We start from the raw sequence: 22,085 nt of genomic DNA on the forward strand, positions 1-22,085 counted from the left end.
CCATGCGTGTAAATATAGGACGGAAAGGCAGAGACCCGTTTCCCAATCACCCAAAAATTTGATTTTTTTCTGGTTTCGGCCGCACAATGCAAGTTTTCATGTTTTCTCATGTAGAATAACATTTTGAAGTCAGGTGGTCCCACCAAGATCCCAGATAACATTCCCCTCATCCTGCTTTGTTGCCCCAATATCAGAGACGTTGCCACACTGATGTCTTGGGCCCTACATTTTGTCTGGCTTTCCTACGCTTTTGTGCAGAAGTGTCTTTCCTAAGGCTAGAAGGATGAAGTGACACTAGACGCATATGCACCATGAGGAACTGCTACTGTACTTTCCAACAGCGACGGTTTCTGGGTAATATATCCGAAAAGTTGCCGCAAAGCGAGAGAGCTGGCGCGCAGCGCGTGACTTGATGACTCTAAGGTGAGCGCGGTCGTGACATGACCTCATTGTCAGCTGATGTCTGCCGTGGGGCTCGCAACTAGCGCCCTGCAGACGTCGAAGTGGCAACGAAGTTTCAGTGGACTCCAGAGGAAATTTGTGCGGAGCGGCGCCGACTCTCGCCACACAGAGAGCGCTATTTAATCAGGCGAATCACTGAGCCACTTCAGCATTTCTGAAAGTCGGACAGCCCTGGAACTTAGCCGGCAGCAGCGCTATGCTTAACTTGGCGGTGAATGAGCTGCTGGTGGCTGCGGCTGCAAAGTTCGCCGGGTGGGTAATCAGAACATGGGGATCGCGTTCGGCATCGACACTCGGGCTCCCAGTCGCGTTCTGAACAGGACCACTGCTCAGAGCAATAATAGTAAAGCCACAGGCCCTGCATGCCGAAGATGATGAACGTTTTCCGATAGCTTCTAAGCATGAACTTGACTTTACCCGGTTACTACGAAGAAAAGATTGATGGAGCTCAAGTAACATTTATTGGCCAAGTGAAAATGATTTGCTCTTATCCTGCGAACAATTCTGTTTTTTTGTTTCTTGTCAAAGCGTGCATTTGAGGCAAACTCCGACATTTCCATGGTACCTTCTTAAGGAGTCTAGAACATGTTTTGTTCGCTTCGTTTCATGCCACCAGAGTGTACAGGTGCCATACAATCCACAATGACAAAAAGTTGCATGTGGCAGAGATATAGCTCAGGATAGGCATGTGGCACATATATGATTCAGGATGGGCACGTGGCACATATAGAACATAGGATGGGTGTGTGGCACAGATGTAACTTAGGATGGGCATGTGGCACGGATATAACTCAGCATGCGCATGTGGCACATGTCTAACTCAGGATGAGCATGTGGCACAGATGTGGCTTAGGGTGTACATGTGGCACAGATGTGACTTAGGATGGACATGTGGCACAGATAGTAATTTAGGATGGAAATGTGGCACATATATAACTCGGGATGGACATGTGACGCAGGCATAACTCAGAATGAGCATGTGGGACAGATGTAAAAAGTTGGACAAAAGTAAGATGGACATGCGGCACAGATAATAATTTAGGATGGGCATACGGCACAGGCAGTAATTTAGGATGGAAATGTGGCGCAGATAATAATTTAGGATGGACATGTGACACAGATAATACTTTAGGATAGAAATGCGGCCCAGATGATGATTTAGGATAACCATGCGACACTAGCTCAGGATGGACATGTGGCACAGATAATAATTCAGGATGGGTATGTGGTACACTTATAACTCTGGATGGATATCTGGCACAGATACTAATTTTTGATCGGCGTGTGGCACAGACAATGATTTAGGTGGACATGCGGCACGGTGGACGTGACGGCCGCTCATCTAGCCGCTTATCTGGCCGCTCATCTAGCCGCTCATCTAGCCGCTTATCTAGCCGCTCATCTAGCCGCTCATTTAGCCGCTCATCTAGCCGCTCATATAGCCGCTCATCTAGCCGGGAAAAGATCGAGATGAGACACAGACTCCAGCACATCTCGACCATATTCTCTACCAGGGTGCACTAGACTTCAAAAGACCGATTACGAATGTCCCTATAACGTATTATATTATTGTTGTTGTATTTGGCTACAGTTTACACCGTCCGGGCATCATTATTCTACGCCGTCGCTGGCAAGAGCGGAGCCATCAAACGGTTCTTGCTCCCGCCGCAGAGGCACGGCCATTCGTAGTCTAGTGGGAGGCTTGCAACAGTGATTTTTAGCTCCTTCCTACAAACAGCAGAGCAGTATTTTGCTACTATACGAGCAGGGACAAGTGGTTTTGGCTCTCTATACATCTTTCGGCATTCACCCGAAGTCAAGACGCACCCCTGTTCCGCTTGGTGTCCACCGCTGCAGACAGCCTGAGAGAGTCTACTGCCTGTCGCCGGAGCAACAGCAACTGTATCCGCTTACACTGATACTGACAGCCGTGCCGCTGGTCCAGGGGCGGTGCCACCGTGGGAGCAACTGCAACAGCAACTGTATCCACTCGCATTGGTACTGAGAGCCGTGCCGCTGGTCCAGGGGTGGTGCCACCGTGGGCGCGTGGGGTAAGGGGGAAGTCGGTCCCTTAAGCCAGGATGTAAACATTTCATTAATGTACGTATTATTTGTTGTCAAATATTTAGCATAAGTTGGTGGTTCGTGTGAAAGAGCTCGTTAGTTTTCCAGAGGACCATCGACTTGATTCGAAAACAGACGTTGAAAAAGGAAGAGTATTAGCCAAAGAGTTGCAAAATGAAGGGAAGAGAGGCGTTGGAAGGGCGGCGCCGCACACTCCGAAGTCGTCGTCGTCGTCGTCGTGACCGCGGACGCTGCTCGCGTTGAGCCGCGCCGTCGGAGCCTGAACGTGGACTGATCGGCAGGGACCGTGTGTCCCCACCCGCGTGTTCCATAAACCCACGTGGCCCACATATGGACTCCAGATGGTGAGGACTAATCGACAGAGGGGCCGCTCACACCGTCGCGGAGACGTCGCTGCTGCACCGGCAGCGGCGGCCCGTTTGCTCGCTAACATCGGCAGCACACATACATACATACATACATATATATATATATATATATATATATATATATATATATATATATATATATATATAAATAAACATATGTGTGAGTGTGTGTGTGTGTGTGTGTGTGTGTGTGTGTGTGTGTGTGTGTGTGTGTGTGTGTGTGTGTGTGTGTGTGTGTGTGTGTGTGTGTGTGTGTGTGTGTGTGTGTGTGTGTGCATGCATGTTTATATTTTTCGTTGTGATATATTAATCATTATAAAGCTCAGGAGTCCGACCATGCTGGCAGAAGGGCCCAAATTACTGAAGCTGAACATGCCATCAATTCAGAATGGGGACCCTTGAGATACTTAGGAGAAAATAGCCCTCATTATATGCGATTTGTTGTGCTACCATGTTACCAGACAGGTCACGGTGGCGGTCAGAAAATTGCCTAGAAATGACCAAATATATCTTTGTTGACAGCAGCTGCGTTGAAATAATTGCGAACGTTTGTATTTAATAATACGTTGTTACATGATTATTGCATGGAATGTCATTATAGGTATAAACACGCTTAAAAAGAGTGTTTCACATTTGAAATGCGTGGCGAATGAGCTTTTCAATGCGTCATGGTTAGATAACGTCATACTACTTTGCACAACATTGATTGAGAGCCAACTGAGGGCCGTTATATCTGGAAATTGCGCTCACCAGCGCCAGATATGAGCGCCTCGACAGTCGTAGTTTTCTCGGCTTTCATCGCCACATGGCTTATGGAATGGCGGGGTATGAATGACGTTGTTACAATGTCAAGAATGCTAATGCGACTTTGAAATACTCTCCCGATATACCTTTTCTCATTTTCGCGGGCGTGTAGCTCAGAAACTAGAGGGGCAGAGGGGCATAGGTCTTAAGAAGGACAGGGCTATGAACAGCACCAAATGGTCTTCAAGTTCGTTATTTTTGTTCAAAATTCCATACAAATGTGGAACACTCCCTTTAATCCATGAGAACTATATGTAAATGCCCGTAGTTCATAACCGGACAGCAGTTAGCTTTACATCAGCTTCACGCAATATGTGCCGGTCGCCGACACGAACCGCGTTTTGTGATGCATCGTACAGACATTTGGACAGCCCGACTAGTCATGAATGACATAAGGCTTGTTATCGAATTATTCAAGAATAGCGCCGTAACTGAAAATGTGAATGCAAGTAAAGATTACAAAAGCACAGGCAAATGCACAAGAACACCGCGAAAAACGGGTCGATACACGCGCACATAATAATCGTCGGGTGTATCACGCGCACATAATAATCGTCGGGTGTATCACGCGCACATAATAATCGTCGGGTGCATCATGCGCGCATAAATTAATAATCCCCATTGCGGCCTGCTAAACCACTTGCTACAAGTGGATCATCCCGTTCCTTGCAGCGGCAATTCTGACACGACGAGTGACACGACACGAATGTGACACAAATCTGACGTTATAGAAGCGTTCTGTGACGTAATCTAACGATGCCGTATTAAGGGACATATTTACTAAAAAGGGAAACTGTATTTTCTAGAGCAGTATGTTGCATTTAAAACACACATAAAATGAGAAGTTGAATTCTTCATCATGCATCATAAATCATGCTATTTGGGTCGAATATGGCCAAACAAGGTCAAACTCAGCAAAAATGTGTCAAAAGTGCTCTCACACGTCATGCAATAACCTTGAACCCTGTTCTTCCTTCCTTCCTGTTCTAAAAAGGTCACTGGTGTTAATTTTTCTTCAGCGGCCTTTTCTAGACCTGTTTGACCTTGACAAGGTCAGGGTGACAAGCACCTCTGACATTGTTTTGATTTTCAATTTCAATAAGCTTATTTAAATAAATACAATTTACATAAGCGTTAAGAATTACGCTGGATGGTACGTTTCTGAAAGCGAGGTGTTGATCAGGGTTATTTCAGGTTAGCGACATACTCTGAATCCTAAGCAGTTCATGGAAGATGTCTGTTGTGGTCCCTGCCATCAAAAAATTCGAAATGAGCATCAAAAACTACCCCATGGATTAAGCTGTCCAACAATAAAAGCGAGTGGACTTTGGCCTTGATCTGGCCTTCATAACTGGCTCTAAACCGATGGCGTTTGCTCCAATCCTAAAAAAAAAATATTGTATTGCCTAGGGCACTGCTACCTCAGAGATGTATGGCTTCGTCTGATACTCTGCCGTCGCATCGGGTTTAACGACTCCCTACAAAGTGCGTTCGGTGACAGCCACGGTCTGACTTCGACCTGTCATAGGTCAGCGACCTCAAAAGGTTCTTATAATTTTGTTGCACCAAAACACTATTTGACTACCTATAGCTATTCAAAGTTCGGGGTGGGAAATCATTTTGTAAAACCTACTAGACTCAAATTGACCCATACCCAAGCGCGGCTAAGTCGCGGTTGCGGTCAGTCGCTGATGAATTTATATTTCATCGAAGATGTATCATCAGTGGTGGTTGGTCCAAGGCTGTCAAAGTGAACGAATGTCCGGGCTAAAAGCGAAGTGCAAGGCGCATGGAGGTAAGATGCGCCATGTTGGCCTTGATTGCACAGCGTTAGTTGCAACAAAAAGCTACCAAACGAATACTCACCACCCAGGCCGCAGCTCACGCTTGCGGTCTGTGTTAAAGGCTATGTAAACCGGGCTGAGAACGGGGCCCTGCAACAACGCGGCCAACAACGGGGCTAACGGGGCCCTTTAGGAGGCCCCAGGTAGCCACCATCAGGTCCCATCGGTCGGCACAGATGGCAACCAAAGGAGGCTATCAGATTCATGCAGGATTCTTTATAGAAAACCCAGGAAGCCCTGGTCTCCTGATAGCCCAAGAGAAGGCCATGACAAGGGAGATTCGATACCACACCAGGCCAAAAGAGGTTGTATTCAGTTATATATACCAAAGAAGTTTTGTTGACACAGTGGGAAATCAGAGTGCATTTTAGATAGGAATGTGATAGAAGGATCTCGTGTTTGCTTAGAAGATCCTTAGATCTAATTGCCCATCTGTGCCCCTTAGAAAAAGTCGATGGCTATGCTCCCACCCCTACCCCCAGCCCCGTTTTACACAATGGCAGTACAGTTGATTGGGATCGTGATTACATGCTTTTTGGGCGTATATAACAAATCTTCGTGTAAGTTTGGTCTATGCGCCCCTCACCAACGAGGACCATTGACTGATTAACGGTAACCTTTAAGTCCACTGTGCGTGGCAGAGGTCGATGACCTTCTCCAATAAATTTCGACTCCTGTTCCACTATCCATCCACCTACCATTCATCCGCCCTCCACCTGCCCGCTCCACCCGCTCCACCGCCCTGCCCGCCATCCACCTCTGCTGCGCCTGACGGGTTGATAACCACCAGTCATTACCCCGAGCAGCGGTGCGCGTCTGAGGAGGCTGGTGGCTATCTTCAGGGACGCGGACGTTCGCTGTGTGTCACGGGGGTCAGTGACCGCCGTCGGTAGCCGTGGGCCGCTTCGCGAGGCCGCGGCCCGTGATCGTATCCGCTGGCTTGAGCCCCACTGTGCGTTGCAGAGGCCGCTTTCTGGAGTGTTCCGCGCTTGACAATACCAACATCAGCGAGATCTTCCGCACGTTCCTGTCGCTGGGCGACATTCCGCTGCCCTGCGCGGCGACAGTGAAGCGGCAGCTGTCGCTGCGCTTGTCGCGACGTCGCGGCGACAGTCCGTCGTCCGACGGCCGGGCTGGCGGCGCCGAGGTGAGCGGACGACGCGAGGGAGGGTTCGAGACCGGGTGGGTGCAAAATTTGGGAGATGTGGTGCTGCGACGAAGGAAATTCGAAAAGCGGCAGCAGTTCGTTTCCTCATCACGGCAGTAAATGCCTACAGTGGTGGAAATATTCGGCACCGCCGCTGTTGGGCTTAGTTTGCGGCGCATTGAGCCGCTTCCACTGGTTTGATCGCCCAGTGGCTGTCAGATTTAGACGGGCAGACCAACATGGACGTCGGGGCAAGAAGGGATGGCTGAAGTAACGTACCGGTGATGCCGGCCGAAGTGCGTGTTGTTACGTTGACCAGCAGGCCGGCGAGAGCAGTCGAGACTGGGCCGACGCCAGGCCGGCTGGACGGCGTGCTGACGCTGGTTGCCGTTCAGTGCTGATTTGCAAGACGCTCGAGGCTGATGGACATGGATGAATAACAGCTATTGCGGCCCGTCTCATGCGAGAGACCCTACAGCTTACCAATAAGCTTACAGCTTACCAATAATAATGTTACCAACAATAATGCTGTGGTCTCAACAGGTCAGTGGTCCTTTAAAGAATATTCACATCAAGTGGGTGGTTCTTATTTTGCTGAACAAGTACTACGCGGACTGGCAGAAGCAGAAGCCGTGGCCAGCGCCAGCGCTTACGGTTCCAGTGTTAACCTTCTCTGACCGTTTCAGGCGAACGATCCTGTGACGTTCAGAAAAGCCCGCAGCAAGAGCTTGATCCGGCGATCGTCCCGGAAGAAAAACAAGCCAACCGAGTTAGGGGACGACCAGTGCGGAGTGCAGTAGCGGTGGTCTCCGATAGATGGCAGCAGTGTAGCGCGCCGATAAATGGCAGGGTCATACCGCCGACCGGCGCAGCACAGAGTATCCGCGGTCTCCAACAGGTGGCAGCAGTGGCCAATTGGCTCGTCGGGGAACGACGCCATGATGCCGAAGCCCGGCAAGACTTGCTGTTCCGCCGGTGCCCGACAGATGGCGCGATATGCGGAATGTGGAACGCGAAGAGCGCGAGGCCACAGTGGCCCCAGTTCATAGCTTTAAGTGGACTATTTCATGATTCGCTCATGGCAGCGACGTTGTTTACGTGACAGTGTTCTCGTTGCCGAAAGACCCTTCTCCGCATCTGACCATCCTTCTTTCCCCTTTCCCCGCTTAAACTTGTGCGCACTTTGTGCGCACGCACAAACCCCAAAGAATGGTGCCTTGTGCGCTACGGCTCACAAGCATAGGCCTTCTACGGTGGTCCAGCATTGCCCCAGCACTTAATCTCCTAAAAGATGGCTCCTTCAAAGGGCTCTCACTCAAACTAAGCAAAGCCACACCTTTCACCGCCAGGGGCTCAAGTCACGCAAGTGAGTCAGACACAATGTGACAACGTGATGTAAATGCCAGAAGACAACATATCCAAAACGACACGGTGTGTATGTACTGTGTATTGAACGTGAAGTGGATAGTTTTGATTGGGTAAATGTTGTTCGACACTTACGCAGTGTAGTGGTGGGGACTACTAATTCTTATCTTGCACTTTGAGAACGGTCAGATATTGTATTGTTCGTTCGCAATTTTCGGGTCACGTTTACCATCATGTAAGACCCGTTTTAGCTCAAGGGTATCTGATGTATTTCCACACTGTCTAGAGACGTTTCTCAATCCGCTTGATGCACGAGCAGATTTCAAATGATCCGTATCAGCATGCACGGCTGCCATGTTCATATTTGCAACGCTTGTTGAACGCAGAACACCTCAATTTCACGTTTTGTGGCTTTAAGGCGACGCCACTTTTATTTAGTACTTATCAAGTATTTTTTAAACGTATTTTTATTAAGTATTTTTTAGCCTTGATCACCCATGGTAGAGGCTTTGGGTTCTTCTTGTTGCAGAACCTAAAAAACGGATAAAACAAATCATTCAAGATTAGTGAAAGGTGACAATCCGGGTCACTGAAGGCAAAACAAAATCAAATTTCTGCCTGCCTGATAGTCTGACTGTGCTGCTCACGATCGCAACCATTGCAATGAAGTCGCACGCCAGGCAACACACAAAAAAATGTCAAATATGTCCGTCGATTTTTTCAGCGTCTTTTACCGATTTGAGAGAAATGGGCCTGGAATGGCCACCTTCCGCTTCCTCTTCCGCTTCGAACTTCCTCTCGCTCTGTTCTTTGCATAGTGTCCGAGTGCTTCAGTGCATTGGGTGATAGAAGTCCTCCCAATTTGGGGGGGGGGGGGGCGGACCAAAAGTACATTTTTAGTTAATTTACAGTCAGCGTTTATTCGGTCAATATGACACTTCCATAAAGTTAGGAATTAAGCCACGTAGACCATCCCGGGCCGCATAGTTTATGTACCCCAGCGTGTTGCATGCTTTCCCTTGCACTGATGCTTGTGCCTGGCTTTAAACCTGACCCCAGACCCCAACCTGACTGACGTGTCGCGAGCAATCCACAGGCAGACCCATAGCTCATTGTAGCTCCATCAGACAGTCTCGGTCGGGCACAGCCTCAGTGGAGGGACTCAGGCGCCAGGTCAGGTCAGGTCAGGCCAGGTCAGTGCTTAGCCAGGTCAGGTCAGGTCAGGCCAGATCAGTACTTAGCCAGGTCAGGTCAGGTCAGGCCAGATCAGTGCTTAGTCAGGTCAGGTCAGGTCAGGCCAGATCAGTGCTTAGGTCAGGTCAGGTCAGGCCAGATCAGTGCTTAGTCAGGTTTGCTCCTTCAGCTGGACTCCAGCCGACGCAGTTCCGTCATGTGGACTCGGCTAGGCAATCTCGATCAGGCGGACTGGGCCAGGCGGACCTCGATCAGGTGGACTGGGCCAGGCGGACCTCGATCAGGCGGACTGGGCCAGGAGGACCTTGTCAGGCAGACCGGGCCAGGCGCAGAGTTGATAGACGGACTCGGCCGCGTCCGGTGCCTTCATTGTGGTCACACCGTGGCACGACTCCATTCGCATCGAGGCTCTGGTGACGCAGAGTCGGGACTGGGGCCGCTTTTTGCGACGCAGAGTCGGAAATTGGGCTCCTTCCTGTGGCGCAGAGTCGCGGCTGGGACTCCTTTCTATGGCGCAGAGTAGGGACTGGGACTCCTTCCTGTGGCGCGGAGTCGGAATTGGGTCCACTTTCTGTGGCGCAGAGTCGGGACTAGGGCTCCTTTCTGTGGCGCAGAGTCGGGAGTGGGACTCCTTTCTGTGGCGCAGAGTTGGGGCTGGGTCTGCTTTCTATAACGTAGAGTCGGGACTGAGGCTCCTTCCTGTGGCGCAGAGTCGGGACAGGGGCCTCTTTCTGTGGTGCAGAGTCGGCACTGGGGCTCCTTTCTATAACTCGTAGAGCCGGGACTGGGGCTCCTTTCTGTGGCGCAGAGTCGGGACTGGGGCTCTTTCCTGTGGCCCAGAGTCGGGACTGGGGCTCCGTTCGGCTGGGGGAGATGTCGTGCGATGCGGCCCGTCACCATGATGGTCGCGTCTGCAGTTACTTGAAATAAAACTTGGTGTTTTGTACGTCGCTGGGAGCGCTGTGGTACTGCTGGGGTGCCGCTCCGCTGTAGTGCCGCTGTGGTGCCGCTGTGTGCCGCTGTGGTGCCGTTGTGGTGCCACTGTGTGCCGCTGTGGTGCCACTGTGTGCCGCTGTGGTGCCGCTGTGGTGCCACTGTGTGCTGCTGTGGTGCCGCTGTGGTGCCGCTGTGGTGCCGCTGTGGTGCCACTGTGTGCCGCTGTGGTGCCGCTGTGGTGCCACTGTGTGCCGCTGTGGTGCCACTGTGGTGCCGCTGTGGTGCCGCTGTGTGCCGCTGTGGTGCCGTTGGTTCCACGTCGCCGCCGTAATGGGCTTGTGTCATGTGCCGGTATGTTACTTGGCTCTGTGTTTTTTCCGGAAGTGTTGGTCGCTTACGTTGGATGAGTGTTACAGGTGACTGTGTGTCCTGAACGTAGATTAATTGCGGTGTTCGTATTCGTTATTGGGTCTTGACGCTGCAGTGATCGCTGACTCTGGTGACATGGCTACGATCCATATTTTTGTGTTGAGGATGGTCGTATGATACCAAATGCAGGGCTGTAAAATATTATCAAAATGAGAATGCTTCTCGTGATCGATTTTCGTCTTATATTTGCACCTACTTTTGAGCACCGTCATTATGCTGAATAAATATCCAGCTCACTAGAAATATCTTCCAACGCCTGCAGCTTGCAAAAGTCGTTCCACGGAGGGCCAGCCACGAAAATCCCATCCGATGCCGAGAACTGCTCTGCTCTCTGCTTATCTCAATGGAAGCGACCGCAAAAAATGCACCGCGCAATATGTAAGCGTTGTTTGCCGCGCAAAATCCAGCTGTTTCCAAAAAGAAATGCATTCAACGATGACGCGTGATCCACCGCCAGTCGAAGCAAGAGTAGGGGTCGGGCGCTAAGACCTCCCAGACTAAGACAGCTCCGTTAGATAGTCCGATCTTACCCTGCCGCCCCATTGTCAGGTCACAAGAAAACGACGGAACGCGGAAGCGTGGCGAGTACTCTCCGGCCAAACTCGTGGTCAGTTCTTTCCGGCCATGTAGCTACAATGTCAGACGCCCACGAACAGATACGGGTCATGGCTTTCCTCCCCTTGTCCCACGCTTGTAGCAAAGGACACCCGTTGAGAGGCGGGAAAAGGGTCGAGCTGTCGTGGACGGGGCCGGCGCGCAGACAGCGCACAAAAACCAACCAGACAGCAAGGCCCAGGCGCCCGCCAGCGGGGCGCAATCACGTTATTAAGAGTCCGAGAAGCCTCAATACCAGCCCGATCGATCGGGCGCTGGCCGAGATTGAGAGCGGCGCCTGTGTTGAGCGCGCCGGCTGTGGTCCGGCAGCCCGCTGGCCGCCCGTCGGACCGCGCTGGCCACGGCGGTGACGGGCCTGCCGTGTCCGACTCGGCCGAGCCCGGCGGCCCGTTAGCCACGGCGGTGACGGGCCTGCCATGTCCGACTCGGCCGAGCCCGGCGGCCCGTTAGCCACGGCAGTGACGGGTCTGCCGTGTCCGACTCGGCCGAGCCCGGCGGCCCGTTAGCCACGGCGGTGACGGGCCTGCCGTGTCCGACTCGGCCGAGCCCGGCGGCCCGTTAGCCACGGCGGTGACGGGCCTGCCGTGTCCGACTCGGCCGAGCCCGGCGGCCCGCTAGCCACAGCGGTGACAGGTCCGCCGTGTCCGACTCGGCCGAGCCCGGCGGCCCATATGACCGCCACTGCGGTCAAAGAGCGCGAAGCGCGACCTTCGGCGGGCGGTTCGACACAAGGGTCGGGCTCCTGGCATGTCATGAGTAGTTACCGTGCTGGATACCGTCAGCCAACAAACGGCCTTATCCGGCGTCTACGCTATGATGACCCCCCAGACGCATTAACACTCCAAGGTAAATGAATGGCCCAATGGGAACAGCGACCTTATAAATAAAGCTCGCGCACCTGACAAAGGGCCCCGTCGGGTGGAGTGTTTCAAAAGTCATTAGAGCACGTTTCTTAGCTTCATTTTCACGGAATTAGGGATGATGGCGTCCTCGAGCATTAAATAAAACAAAAGAATCGCTCTGAATCGTTTGCATGGGCGAGCGCCAATTAGAAAGAGGTCACTTTCCAAGCCGAGCTCACTTCGCACACACTGAACCCGTCACTCAATTGAGCCGCGGCAGTCCAGCCGGGTTGTTTTGCTGGGGCTTCGTTACCGAACATAAGTGGAGAGGATTTTACGCGATTTAAAATTTTAGCACACGAGCGCCACGAGCCAGGTTGTCCCCCTGGCTCGTTGCCGGCAGACCTACAAGTGTCAGTGGGGCCGAACAAAACGTTCGCCCTGCGACCTGTACCCAGTGCCACGGGATGATGACTTCAGCAGCTTTCCCTCTCACCACGGGGGTCACGGCGCCCGCTGTGTGCAGGAGAGCGCCTTGTCGGGGGCGGGAGGGTGGAAGAAGAAGGGACACCGCATAATTTTAGGTGAGCCATTCACAATTATCTGTCTGATTTCGTTGACTGTGGCGAGGAGTGAAAACGCCAGGGACGTCACACGAAGATGGTTTTGCACGGCAAAATCTGGTATCACTTACCGGCATTTGTTTGTTTGTTTGTTTGTTTGTCGGTTACAATGTCACCTTGCCTTTAAAAGCCGCCGGAGGAATCACGCTCGCTTGAACGATGAAATGATGACATTACTAACGCCAACCATTAAAAAATGCAATGCAACGCTCTATTTTCATCGCAAGCGCAACCACATATACAAATGAAAGGGTACACCAAACGATTGAGATTTTCAGCATGGACTTGGGACCATCACAGTGAGTACGCCAGTTTGAGGATAAGTCGTCGGTACACCAACGAGCAAGGCGACCGTATAGGGTTGTCATCACTTGTGGAGTGATGGCTCCTAGCCCTTGGCTCTTATTTGTAAGAAAAGGCCCGTGGCACAGGCACATGCTTTCGGGGTTAACTGTTTGTGCCTTGCACGCGTCAGTTGTGTTCATCAGTTAATATCGTAACAAGCCCCTTCAGATATTAAATTTTCATGGCCCTGCTTAATCTCACCCGTAATTTTAGATTCAATCTACCCACCTTTGGCCCGATTGCAAATCTAAGATCCCACCCAACCCGACTCAGAAAAGCCACAGTTTTCCGTGGTAATCCATGTCAAATTATCTTGTGTCGATCTAATTTAATTTTAAAAGGCGACTAAAGAAGGTATGCATGACAGATGCTTTCCTAAACCGACATTCTCAGCCAGTCTCCAATCTGCTTTAAGTTGTTCAGGCCGGTCAGGCTTAACACGCGCCCGGGTGGCCGGCTGCATACCCTTCGCTCGGGTGGGGGGTCAATTTGACCCTCCTGAGATCTCGGGAATTAAGAAAGCTAGAGACACCAAACTTACAGGGTATTTTGGCCTGTACATGAACTTACTTAGGTTAAAGTTTGAGGTTCCTAGATTGTGACCTTCGGGTCGAATAAGGTCAAACAATGTCAAATTCCAGGCTGCCCTTCAAAGTGCCGCCATAACCCAGATAACTATTTCTAAGCAGTAGTTCACATGCTCATGTAAGACCAGTGACCTTGTTTGACCTTTTGAAGGTCATGGTGACAAAAATCATAGATTGCTCTGAGTTTTTGCATTTGAATAAACGCCAAAGATTACGCAAGACAGTACGTTCCTAAAAAAAATGTTGACCTCGGTCATTTAGGTCAATGACCTATTTTGACCTTCAACGAGTCCATGGAAAATGTATCTTGAGGTTCCTGTCATCAATAAATCCGAAGTGAGCACCAGAAACTATGCCGCACAGCAAGCCCTGGAGTATTAAAACAGGTTGGTTTTGACTTTAGTCTGACCTTCATACCTGACCTTAGGTCAACGTAATTCGCTCATTCAATATTTTTTCCCTGAGAAGGCATCTCAGAGATGTATGGTTTCGTCTAACAATTCGTTGTTACATCAGGATAAACGATTCCCTAGAAATTAACTTCGCTGAAACCATGACCTTGTTTTAACTTGCCATAGATCAGAGACCTTGCAAGGTATACCCAAATTAATTATCCAATTATAATTATTTATTAATTATCTAAATTAATTATATAATTATATAATTGCATTGTTATCTAATATTTATCATCCAATAGATAATTATCCCGTTATCAATTATCTAATTATTATCATCTAAATTAATTATCTATATACGTAAAACCTAAATTTTTTATGTTAAACGATGCGCTATTCAATTGTATACCGCTATACAAAATTTGGCACGGCTACGCCGTGCCGTTCGAAAACCGTTCTGGAAAAAACTTTCCGAGCGGAGGTCAATTTGACCCGCCCAAACGCGTGTTAATTCTTACAATTATCAATCCCATCAAGCCTGATTTGTGAACGGTTAAGGCCCTTAATAAGATGTTTGAACATTTCTGCAGGGGACAATACTTTATATCCATCACGAACATGTGAAGCCTCAATGTTTCGCCTATCAACAAGACATTTATGTGTTGCTGTATTGCATCGAAGCGGTACCTGTCCGATGGCAAGTGTGTTGCTTTGTTGACACCCACGGTCACTGCTCTGCCGCAACCCGTGTGCATCCTCGCCGAAGCGTTCAGATGACCAGTCCTTCACCTCAGAGACTCAGCCGCTTTACAGCCGCTCAACCGCAACCCATGTGCATCCTCGCCGAAGCATTCAGATGACCAGTCGCTCACCTCAGAGACTCAGCCGCTTTACAGCCGCTCAACCGCAACCCATGTGCATCCTCGCCGAAGCGTTCAGATGACCAGTCGCTCACCTCAGAGACTCAGCCGCTTTACAGCCGCTCAACCGCAACCCATGTGCATCCTCGCCGAAGCGTTCAGATGACCAGTCGCTCACCTCAGAGACTCAGCCGCTTTACAGCCGCTCAATCGCAACCCATGTGCATCCTCGCGGGAGCATGCAGATGACCAGTCGCTCACCTCAGAGACTCAGCCGCTTTACAGCCGCTCAACCGCAACCCATGTGCATCCTCGCCGAAGCATGCAGATGACCAGTCGCTCACCTCAGAGACTCAGCCGATTACATCGAGGCCCCTCTCAGCTTTCATTTAGGGCGCCCTGTTACAAAACCTTGAAGCAACTGTTGAGTCTGACGCTTACCCGGCTTCGCCTTTCATTCTGAGCAGCCCTGCACCCGGGTTTGATATGACCGTGCGCAGTGATGCGCAAAGCGCACTGCGGCAGTGAGCGCACACAGCCGCACAGGCTGCAGAAGTGCGCTATAATGCGGCAGTGAGCGCACAGAGCTGCACAGGCTGTTTGTAGCTTGGAATAGAGTGCCGCTCACCACCGCCTGCTGCGCAGCAAACCAAACCCGTATCTGACTCACTGGAGGCGAGCCTAATCAGCCAATGGCTGTCGAGTGGAGCACTGATTAGCTGATGGCTTAAAAGGTCTGGTGTCGCCCCGGTCCGCACAGCGGGGGACCTCTGGCGGGCTTTAGCTGGCGCCGCGTGCGCATATCGTCAGCCGGAAGCGACTCTCATGGAGGCTTCACGCATGACATGTTGCGTTAAGATGTTTCAAAGAACGGTGTACAAATATATAATGCTTTGACTCCCTTCTGCGGCTTCCTTTTACCCGGACATTTATCAGATTTTAACAGCTTACTGAACTTTTCTTCTTCTTCTCTTTGCATGTTGTGAACTGCTAGGCTGCTTGGGGTAAGCTGATTTCCTCTTCGGGCGATAAAGGGGAAAGTGCGTGGCTCTCGCTGCGTCTGGCTCTTGCTTTATTAGTCTGAGGGAACACAGCCTCAGCGAGATTCGCTTTACCCAGCTTCGAAAAAGAGGAACCTGTGCCCACTCATCACAAAGACGGCATGTCGCGACAGCCTGCAGCGTCGCCAGAAGAAGGAAGCGCAAACAGCAAGTCCCCCAATAATGAGATTGACAGTCCAGCGCGGCCTGCGACACGGCCACTGGTCTTAGGGGTCTTCAAAACAGGATGCGGTGTTGACCTAAACGCCATAACTCGAGGGGCTATGGGTCCGCCGTACCCACCATACCTAGGCCCACCTGGGGTCCCGCCAGTTTATCGCCGTTGTGCTCGCTAATTTTAGCAGCGTCTCCGTGGCCGAATAGAGTTCTCCACCGAGCGTTTGTGCAGCGCAGAGCCTTCTTGAGGTAACGGAACGTTGGCAACTCGGAAGGCCTGTCTTGAACTGCTTACACCGGTGACCATGCCCTGAGCGTAGGATAGTGTTGGTGGTGTGACTGCAGCCGCCACGATAACTTACACCGGTGAACACGCCACGAGCGGAGGATAGTGTTGGTGGTGTGACTGCAGCCGCCACGATAACTTACACCGGTGAACACGCCACGAGCGGAGGATAGTGTTGGTGGTGTGACTGCAGCCGCCACGATAACTTACACCGGTGAACACGCCACGAGCGGAGGATAGTGTTGGTGGTGTGACTGCAGCCGCCACGATAACTTACACCGGTGAACACGCCACGAGCGGAGGATAGTGTTGGTGGTGTGACTGCAGCCGCCACGGTAACTTATACCGGTGACCATGCCCTGAGCGTAGGATAGTGTTGGTAGTGTGACTGCAGCCGCCACGATAACTTACACCGGTGAACACGCCACGAGCGGAGGATAGTGTTGGTGGTGTGACTGCAGCCGCCACGATAACTTACACCGGTGAACACGCCACGAGCGGAGGATAGTGTTGGTGGTGTGACTGCAGCCGCCACGATAACTTACACCGGTGAACACGCCACGAGCGGAGGATAGTGTTGGTGGTGTGACTGCAGCCGCCACGATAACTTACACCGGTGAACACGCCACGAGCGGAGGATAGTGTTGGTGGTGTGACTGCAGCCGCCACGGTAACTTATACCGGTGACCATGCCCTGAGCGTAGGATAGTGTTGGTAGTGTGACTGCAGCCGCCACGATAACTTACACCGGTGAACACGCCACGAGCGGAGGATAGTGTTGGTGGTGTGACTGCAGCCGCCACGGTAACTTACACCGGTGACCATGCCACGAGCGGAGGATAGTGTTGGTAGTGTGACAGCCGCCACGATAACTTCCTTTTGTATTATGTTGGTTATATCATTTTGCCGTTGAATCGCCTCGTTGGTGCACCTTTCCCGCATCGAGCTTTGTAACATTCTCTATACCTGGGTATGAGCACCCCGCGCGATCTACCGAAACATTTTACACCACGCAAAAATATTTACGATACATATACGATACGATACGATATAAACATTAATATCCCGTGCAAAATACTGCACTAGTTAACTTTCCTGCTGTCTTAGACGCTGGTAGCCCTCGTCCCACGTGATTGTTTTTACCTTAGTTCTTCGAGGGGACATCAAAGGCTCTAAAGACCTCCAAAACTAAGCAAGTTAGAGCCACAGAGATAATGCCATTGGAAAACTCTTGTGAAACGGCTTTGGATGGAAGTGGCAGTGGGGAGCGGCATTTTTTACAGGTCAAATCCAGCCATATGGCTCAACTTAGCAAGTCATAAATCGCTCATGTTGCCTTCAGAACTGGGTATGCTGTGACAATGCGGAAGACAGCGTTGAATAATTCTTGGAAAGCTCTATGAGTACTGGTAAACGTCGACGCATGTGGTATATGATTGTCAAGTCAGGCAAAAAAGATGATGGATATCTCTGTGTCAGTCTGCGGGGCTATATCAAAACTAAATAAGCCTTTGGAATGGCGGACAACAGTACTAAAAACACCTTCAAAGACTGTGAGGTACGTTTTATTTTGACTTAAATTGTATAGCCTTAAAACTGTCTTAATAGTAGCGGTCTGAACTAGGTTCGCCTTGGTTGACTTGACACTGGCAACGCCACCAAAACAACAATAATGCACTCCACCGTACCATATGTAAGAAATCAACAAATGAAAACCTGCTCAGAATGCATTACCTGTAGGAAATAGCCGCTCCTTTCCCTTCAAATGTCAGGGGCATGACGTAGAAAAAAGATCCTAGGTCATGAACGGTCAAAGTCTGGTGCTTGAAATGTTTTAAAAATGTGTAATTATGACGTAACCGCAGCTACCACAAATTTCAGCATGTGCCCAAACTAATTCAGAACATATTCCGGCAAAGTAGGGGAAGCCTCTCAGAACTCTCCCAGTAGCCCCAGGGTCAAAAATGTCTCGGACATCTGTTCAAGCCTCAGCCTCTAAAGGACAGAGCGGGCAGAATCAGTAGTCTAGTATTTTGAGCTGCAGGATTCACATTCATTGACGCAGTTCTGTGCACTCAATCAGCATGCGTAAATCCGTATGTTGGTGTTAAGCCCTCGGACCCATCTGCACTGTCAGCGGCCGACGCCCGCGAATGCTGTTCAGTTTGACCTGCTGTTCCACTCAGTTTGCGAGCGAGTACTGTCCAGTTTGACCTGCTGTTCTGTCCAGTTAGTGAGTGCTGTCCAGTTTGACCTGCTATTCTGTCCAGTTAATAAGTGCTGTCCAGTTTGACCTGCTGTTCTGTCCAGTTAGTGAGTTAGTGCTGTCCAGTTTGACCTGCTGTTCTGTCCGGTTAGTGAGTGCTGTCCAGTTTGACCTGCTGTCCTGTCCAGTTAGTGAGTTAGTGCTGTTCAGTTTGACCTGCCAGCCCCCACCCAGATGCTTTACCCCGGATATCGCCGCTCACTACAGGTGGCAGTGGCGGCGGCCGGACGGATGAGGTGCGGGGGGGGGGGGGCAGGAACGGCTCTCAGGGGCTGTTCCCAGGCGGCGACGGTGAGAATCGAGGTCAGCGACGGCATAGATGCTCCTTGGCAACGGCTGGCCTACATTCCGGGGACAGTGCCCTGCCCTGGTCGGCAAAATGACAACAGGAACGATGTGTTTGAAAGACGTACAGACGTTGATGGTTCAGCACTGCACTGCATATATCACGAGATGACGCGTGTGAACAGCTGCTACTTCGTTCCATTTCAACAATACACAAGTTCAACGTTGCGTAATTGTGTAGGGCTGCCTGTGGAATGGGCTTGAGAAATTTCATTTCTTTGCAATCAAATCAACTATTTAACCTCTAAACATTATCCCGTACTAACCAAAGTTCTTACTGTTCACTGAAACGAGGTAAAAGTAACGCGCCGCATTAGCTAATCTAACATTAAAGTTCCGCAGAAAAAGCACTCCAACATTTATTTTCCTGATCATGTATCAGTATTCCGCCATCTTCAGGGAAACCTCACTTGTCCAAATAGCCTGTTTTTTGTTCACCCGATGACCGTCACGCACCTGCTGCTGCTGTAATGATGGCTAAGTGCCGGCAGTCAGCGGGAAGTCGACGCTAGGGGTCCGCCTCAAGGGGTCAGTAATGGCCGTGGCACCAGATGCCGCGGGAATAGCTAGCGTAAGTAACTCATGTCAGGCAACAGTATTGACCTTGCTGAACGCTTACTGGTCTACGTGGCGGGTGATCTGTCAGATAACCAATGCACATGGGTTAGTGCTATTACGAGATGTCTGCAATTTTACGAAACGGCGGGGCGTTATGTAGGCAGCACAATATGAACACGAAGATGAAAGCTCACATATGATTAAGAAAGCCATATCAACGTGAAGTGGGATGAACCGACTCATATCATCAGCCTTCATCTCTTCTGACATGCCAAAAACACATATCACCGAAGTCGCAGCACAGCCACCACTCACTGAGCGTCTCAACAGGTTACTCAGCATCGCTGAGGGTCATTAAATGCATTGGTAAGTCACTCAGCGTCACTGCAGGTCACCCAGCGTCACTTACGGTAACCCCGCATCCCGCATCGCTACAAGTTACCCGATGTCGCTACATAACACCCAGCACCGCTGCAGGTTATTTAGCGTCATTACATCACTGCAGGTCACCCAGCCTCGCTGCAGGTCACCGGACATTGCTGCATTCACATCACGGGTCATTCAGTGTCGCTACAGGTCACCCAGGGTCAGCGCACGTCACGCAGGGTCACCTATGCTCGCCCATTGTGTTTTACAGTGGGTCCGGGATATTTCTTTTATTTCACAATGCGTGTATTTGGACCGTTCGAGCCCATGTAGACTTCTCTAGGCGAAAGCTTGATCATTATCAACCACTTTCACTCAAAAACACGCATGTGCATTTGTATTTTTAATTCATTTTCACATACCGTTACCCAAGAACAGGCAGCCAGGAGTGTCCCTCCCTCCATCCCAGCCACACAAGAAACCGTGTCAACACCAGAAAACAAAATCAATTCGCGGGACTCCCAGCTAAACACACACAAAAAAAGCAGGCGAAGAGGTGGCGCAGACCCGGCAGGAACCATGTTGTGCGATAGGTAAGGACAGATCATACATGAGAAGGCTTAAAGTGATCATAACCAAAGTCAGATAATGACAGCCCGCCAGAATCATCCAATAGCTGATACCACTCATTCACGACGCCAGTGAGGGTTGTGCAGTCACACAAGTCGGAGGGGCAAGTAACTGGTCATTTTCGTGCTGGGTTTTGAGCTGGATGTCCAGGGAGTTCACACAGGTAAGCGGAGCTTGTTGCTGGGGGAGCTTCCAGCGACGGCTCCTGATAGATTCGGCCCCAGGGAAATTAAAACGGTTCCACATTTCTTAGGTGACAGGAAGGGTACTTTTGTCACCCCCGCATGCCATTTTGGCTGCGCAAGGGCAATGTTGTATCAGTGATACAACGTGACGACCATATGTCATTGGCTGACTTACTCTCAACGGTTGACCGACGTAATTACCAAGACTTCTTGTCATCCAGAAAACGAGTCGGCAGCTACAGTATCTCTGTAGACCCGTGGTTCATATCTAAACAACCGAAACTAATATGGCAGTAGACGTGCAACACACCCTGGTTGGTAAAAGGGGTAAACATTTGACACGTCGCCATCATGAATTACGGAAAACACAGACGAATGCATTCGGTCTACATGCCGTAATGCATTCACCCTGCATGCGATGGTACTTCCGCTATGACAAAAGCTACATAGCACTACTCCCTACCACGCGACACAATTTATCCCGAGGCGGGGCGAGTCGCCTCATTTGAAAGGACATCATTCAGAGGCCATTTGCCAAAAAACGAATATGTGTCGGCATTCCTTCCAAAACTTTCCAGCTTCATGTCAAGCTGAATGTTATAGCTGTCTGCAAATATGGGAATCTTAGCCCTTTCCTTACCGGTTATAGCACAGCTGATGCAACTCTCCCTTCTCGTTCCCATCAGGGCGATCTCGTTAGCGCACAAGTCACTTTTTCAACCCACAGGGTGTTTTTTTTTTAATGTGGTCGTCATCTACTCTGATGGGCCGAATCCCAGCTCTCCGCCGGAGTTTGAGGCGAACTAGGTCTTTGCGTGAGCGGGCGTCTGAGTGTGTGACTGAGGGTCCAATACAGCCACGAATTATTACTCAGCCACCGGCGAGAACTGTCCGCGTTACCAGTGACCTGTTGGCTGGAGTGGCTGCTGAGGTGACCTGCTGGCAATGCTGGCTGCTGAGGTGACGTGCTGGCTGAAGCGGCTGCTGAAGTGGCCTGGTGACCTGGTTGGGGAAGCTTCCGGGGTTACCTGCTGGTTGGGGCGGCTGCTGAGGCGACGTGCTGGTAGGGGTAGATGCTGGGGTTGCTTGCTGGTTGGGGTCGCTGCTGGGGGACATGCTGGTTGGGGCAGCTGCTGGGGTGACCTGATGGTTGGTGTTGCGTCCAACGCTACGTTCTACACCTCACATTCCGCACAGGACTCCTCCAGCCTTGACACGACGCCGGCGGCTCGTGATCCGTGCGGCACCGCGGTGCCCCCCCCCCCCCCCCCGCCCCGACTCCGGTGAAGGCAAGCAGCCACCTCGGCCTTAGCGAAGCGCCGAGCTTATGA

At 50.9% G+C, this 22,085-nt stretch overlaps 1 protein-coding gene across 1 annotated transcript in view; it reads left to right on the top strand.

Annotated features, from left to right (window-relative positions):
• LOC119091021 (GTP-binding protein Di-Ras2) overlaps positions 1-7,510 on the top strand; it is a 122,326-nt gene extending 114,816 nt beyond the window's left edge. Inside the window, exons 4-5 of the mRNA XM_037213741.1 lie at positions 6,527-6,710; positions 7,397-7,510. Of these exons, the coding sequence (XP_037069636.1) occupies positions 6,527-6,710; positions 7,397-7,510 (298 nt within the window). The remainder of the gene's footprint in view (positions 1-6,526; positions 6,711-7,396) is intronic.
• Positions 7,511-22,085: the final 14,575 nt, after the last annotated feature.

Source organism: Pollicipes pollicipes, unplaced genomic scaffold (assembly GCF_011947565.3).
Source record: "Pollicipes pollicipes isolate AB1234 unplaced genomic scaffold, Ppol_2.1 Scaffold_3216;HRSCAF=3773_pilon_pilon_pilon, whole genome shotgun sequence".
NCBI classification, from domain to species: Eukaryota; Metazoa; Arthropoda; class Thecostraca; order Pollicipedomorpha; family Pollicipedidae; genus Pollicipes; species Pollicipes pollicipes.